Consider the following 3,762-nt stretch of genomic DNA (forward strand, 5'->3'; position numbering starts at 1 on the left):
CGGCGGCATATTTGTTTATGAAAAAGAGTTTCCCCCCGCTTTATATTGTAAAGCAACGACACCAAGCATCAAACAACAAGTCAAGAAAGGTGCAAGTACAAGCAAGTCTCAAATAATCATTGGGGGCACACCAAAACAAGCCCCGAACAAAGAGAAAACAAGAGCTAATCCGGCTCGGGGGGTGGTGGCGGCACCATCGTCCATTTTTGCTACCACCGAAGAATTTTTTGCTACATCCATTTTACGACTTACCTACGACCCCCAAACAGCGAGACGATGTTTTTTGCTGCAACCATGTTGATTTTTGTGACTACCGTCAACTGCTTTTTGCCACTACATTCATTCTTCACTACAACGAGGTGTCGATGGTGGTTTGCTGTGAATCCCGGCGATGAGATCTAGCATGGGACAGGGGGAAGGATGCTGCAACCGGTCGCCGGCGAGCTTCAAACTCGACCGACAAGGCGTGACAGCAACCACATGGTGCTACAACTGTAGAGCCGGGGAGCTACATCTACGACTCGTTTTTTGGCTGGAATCGATGAACGCAGGGAGCGTGACGGGTCACCACGGCGAGTGCGGCGGCACTGGGTCGTCGGGTGGGGATGGGGTCTTGTGTGCGCTGCTACGACATTGCGTGAGAGAGGGAAGAAAGAAGACGCCGCGGGGCAAATCAAACGGCTGTCCGCAGCTGTATTGGGCGGCTGCAGGGTGACCGGTCCAAATTTATCATCGCCCTTCTATAAGTCACGTGCCGCTTCGATCTCTTCTCCTCCTCAGCCCGAGCGAGGCACCTCTCGTTCCCGTGAACGCTTCTCCGCCGCCCCTCTTCTCCATCTTCTCAGCCCTAGGCCCCAACTCTGCGTCCCATCCGGCTCTCCGGTCGCCCGTCTTCTCCATATTCTCAGCCCCAGCCCGACTTCCCCACCTGCGCCGCCTCCCCCATTATCGCAGGTACCTCCCCCCCTTTCTCCCTCTTCCCTCCCTGCTCCCTTCTCACAGGGTTCAAATTGATGGATTTCTATTTCGGTACTAGTTTGGTTCAGCTTGCTGCTGGGCGTATGCTGTGATCTGTGAATTCTTGCCCGAAAATTTTGATAGTCCAAGATTTAGTGTGATTTCACAGGGTGTGTTCTATCTCCTGCTCTGAATTTCTCTGAAACTATAAAGGTGGATCGTTGAGGGAGCTTGTACTAGAGTCAAATGTCAAATAGAGACCCCAAGTACATACCAATAAGCGTGAGCGCGCGGTCGGATTGCGCCGTGCAAATGAGCTATGACGTGCCGCTTCTCGGGGCGCAAGAGGCCACGCGGCCGGGGAAGGCGCCGCACGGCGGGGGGCAAGACGACGGCAATGCCAGCTTCGTGCGAACTTGCCTCAACGGCACCAACGGCTTGGCAGGTCTGCATGCAATTTTTTGTTCGCGCAGTCATGCTGTTAATTCTCTTGGTTTCGCTTTTGCACCTTGTTTTGATTCACACCGTGCGACACTTGTTTTGAGTAGGTGTTGGGCTGCTGTCGATGCCGTACGCGCTCGCGGAGGGTGGATGGCTGAGCCTGGCGCTGCTCGCCGCCGTGGCCGCCACCTGCTGGTACACGGGCCTCCTCCTCGGGCGTTGCATGGCCGCTGACCAGGCAATCCGGACGTACCCGGACATCGGCGAGCGCGCCTTCGGCCGCCGGGGACGCCTGGTCGTGTCCGCCTTCATGTACGCCGAGCTCTACCTCGTCGCCATCGGCTTCCTCATCCTCGACGGCGACAACCTCGACAAGCTTTTCCCCGGCGCCAGCGTTCACCTGGGGCCCGTGTCGCTTGCGGGGAAGCAGCTGTTCGTCGTGCTGGTGGCGCTCATGGTCGCGCCCACGACGTGGCTGCGCAGTCTGGGCGTGCTCGCCTACGTCTCCGCTGCAGGCGTGTTCGCGTCGGTCGCCATCGTCCTCAGCGTGCTCTGGGCCGCGGCCGTCGACGGCGTCGGGTTCTCCGGGCGAGGCACTACCACGCCATTGCGGCTCACCGGCCTCCCCACCGCTCTCGGCCTCTACACCTTCTGCTACTGCACCCACGCGGTGTTCCCGACGCTGTACACATCCATGAAGCAAAAATCTCAGTTCCCAAAGGTAACAGTAATTTAGTATTCCCTTGCTTCACTGGTCTGCTGCTGAAGATGGATACTAACTTCTCTTCCTAATTAACCAGATGCTAGCGATATGCTTCGTGCTGTGCACGCTCAACTACGGCTCAATGGCCGTGCTGGGATACCTCATGTACGGCGACGGCGTGCAGTCCCAGGTGACGCTCAACCTACCGGCGGCGAGGCTCAGCTCCAAGATCGCCATATACACGACGGTGGTCATGCCTTTCTCGAAGTATGCACTGGTGGTCACGCCGATCGCGGTGGCCATCGAGGAGAGGTTTCGTGGCGTGGTAGGCGAGGGAGCCGCGGCCTCCGTGGCGGTGAGGACGCTGCTGGTGCTGAGCACGGTGGTCGTCGCGATCGCGCTGCCCTTCTTCGGGTACCTCATGGCGCTGGTGGGTTCCCTGCTCAGCGTGTGCGCGTGCATGCTGCTGCCGTGCCTCTGCTATGTCAGGATCTTCGGAGCTACATCTCTCACGGCTTTGGAGACGGCGTCGATCGTCGGAATACTGGTGTTGGGCTTGCTGGTGGCTATAACAGGGACGTACTCTTCTCTTGTGCAAATTATCCATGAGTTGCAAGTGGGAGTGTAAAATGTCTAATTCTTTTCTTTAGCTTATCTTTTAGATGAACTGGTTAAATGATATGCAATTTAATACTAGTATCAGCGAGGCCTCCATATGCTCTGCATCGTGTTTCTTGTTTCAGCAGCCGAATGCATTTCGCAAAAAAGGAAATCATAAGAAGAAATGAATTAGTGGCAATGGTACTACCCTCAAAAGAAGAAAGAAAATGTAACGAAATTATTATGTGGACGACTTCGTCTGGACGAGCTGTGAACGATGGAGGATCGAATGGTGATAGTCAGCTTTCCCTCTATGCATGGATGGCCTGACGTGTTGTATCATGCACAAATCGTCCAGATTCTATCGTGTGTGTAGCAGCGTTCAAAATGTAATGATAACTAAATCAAAATTAAAATAATAAATTTTTCTATGAAACAATGAATTAGTGGCATCGGTATTTCACTTTAAGAAGAAAGAAAACAAAACTTGCACACAATTACACTGAAATCGCACTTTTTTAGCATGAAAAAAATAATCATATAATAGTACAATTTTCACATATATTTTATAGTATTCGTGTGTGTGTGTGTGTGTGTGTGTGTATATATATATATATATTAGATTCACCCAACACCTAAAAACACCCCCCACACAAAAACCTGACCAATAAAGAAAAAAAAGGAAAAAAAAGTAAAAACGGAAAAATAAAAAAGGAACAAAGGGGGAGAGGGGAGGGCTGGGGTAATGGGCTTTAGACCATTTAGGAATTGACTGGCCCAAATATGTGGTCAGTAAAAAAAAGACCAAAACAACTCATACAACAAAGCAAAAGAGCACGAATCTTAAAGCAGGATCAACATCCAACAACATTGACTAACCCAAAATTATTTTTCAGATGACTTACATATAGCTAGAGTAACTAATTAATTTGACGGAAGGCTAACATGTTTAAAGGCCAAAAGGTGATTAGCATTTGGCGGAAAACATGTTTTAAAATGACCATCACTCCACGTACGCGGGAGCACGGATAAAAGCACGCGCGGGGAGCAGGCAAGTCTCG

The 3,762-nt window shown here is 51.8% G+C and overlaps 1 protein-coding gene across 3 annotated transcripts; it reads left to right on the plus strand.

Moving 5' to 3' along the window:
- The first annotated feature begins 674 nt into the window (after window positions 1–674).
- Window positions 675–2,815, plus strand: LOC123185574 (amino acid transporter AVT1I). 3 transcript variants are annotated; one of them, XM_044597434.1, is made up of 4 exons: window positions 675–954; window positions 1,127–1,402; window positions 1,506–2,119; window positions 2,199–2,815. In XM_044597434.1, exons 2-4 carry the CDS (start codon window positions 1,204–1,206, stop codon window positions 2,727–2,729), a joined length of 1,344 nt encoding a protein of 447 aa, XP_044453369.1. In that variant the 5' UTR covers window positions 675–954; window positions 1,127–1,203; the 3' UTR covers window positions 2,730–2,815. The 3 variants fall into 3 exon arrangements, with proteins under 3 accessions (XP_044453369.1, XP_044453370.1, XP_044453371.1); XM_044597435.1 differs by having other exon boundaries at window positions 717–954; window positions 1,171–1,402; XM_044597436.1 differs by having other exon boundaries at window positions 718–954; window positions 1,114–1,402.
- Window positions 2,816–3,762: the final 947 nt, after the last annotated feature.

This window comes from Triticum aestivum, chromosome 2A (genome assembly GCF_018294505.1).
Source record: "Triticum aestivum cultivar Chinese Spring chromosome 2A, IWGSC CS RefSeq v2.1, whole genome shotgun sequence".
NCBI lineage: Eukaryota > Viridiplantae > Streptophyta > Magnoliopsida > Poales > Poaceae > Triticum > Triticum aestivum.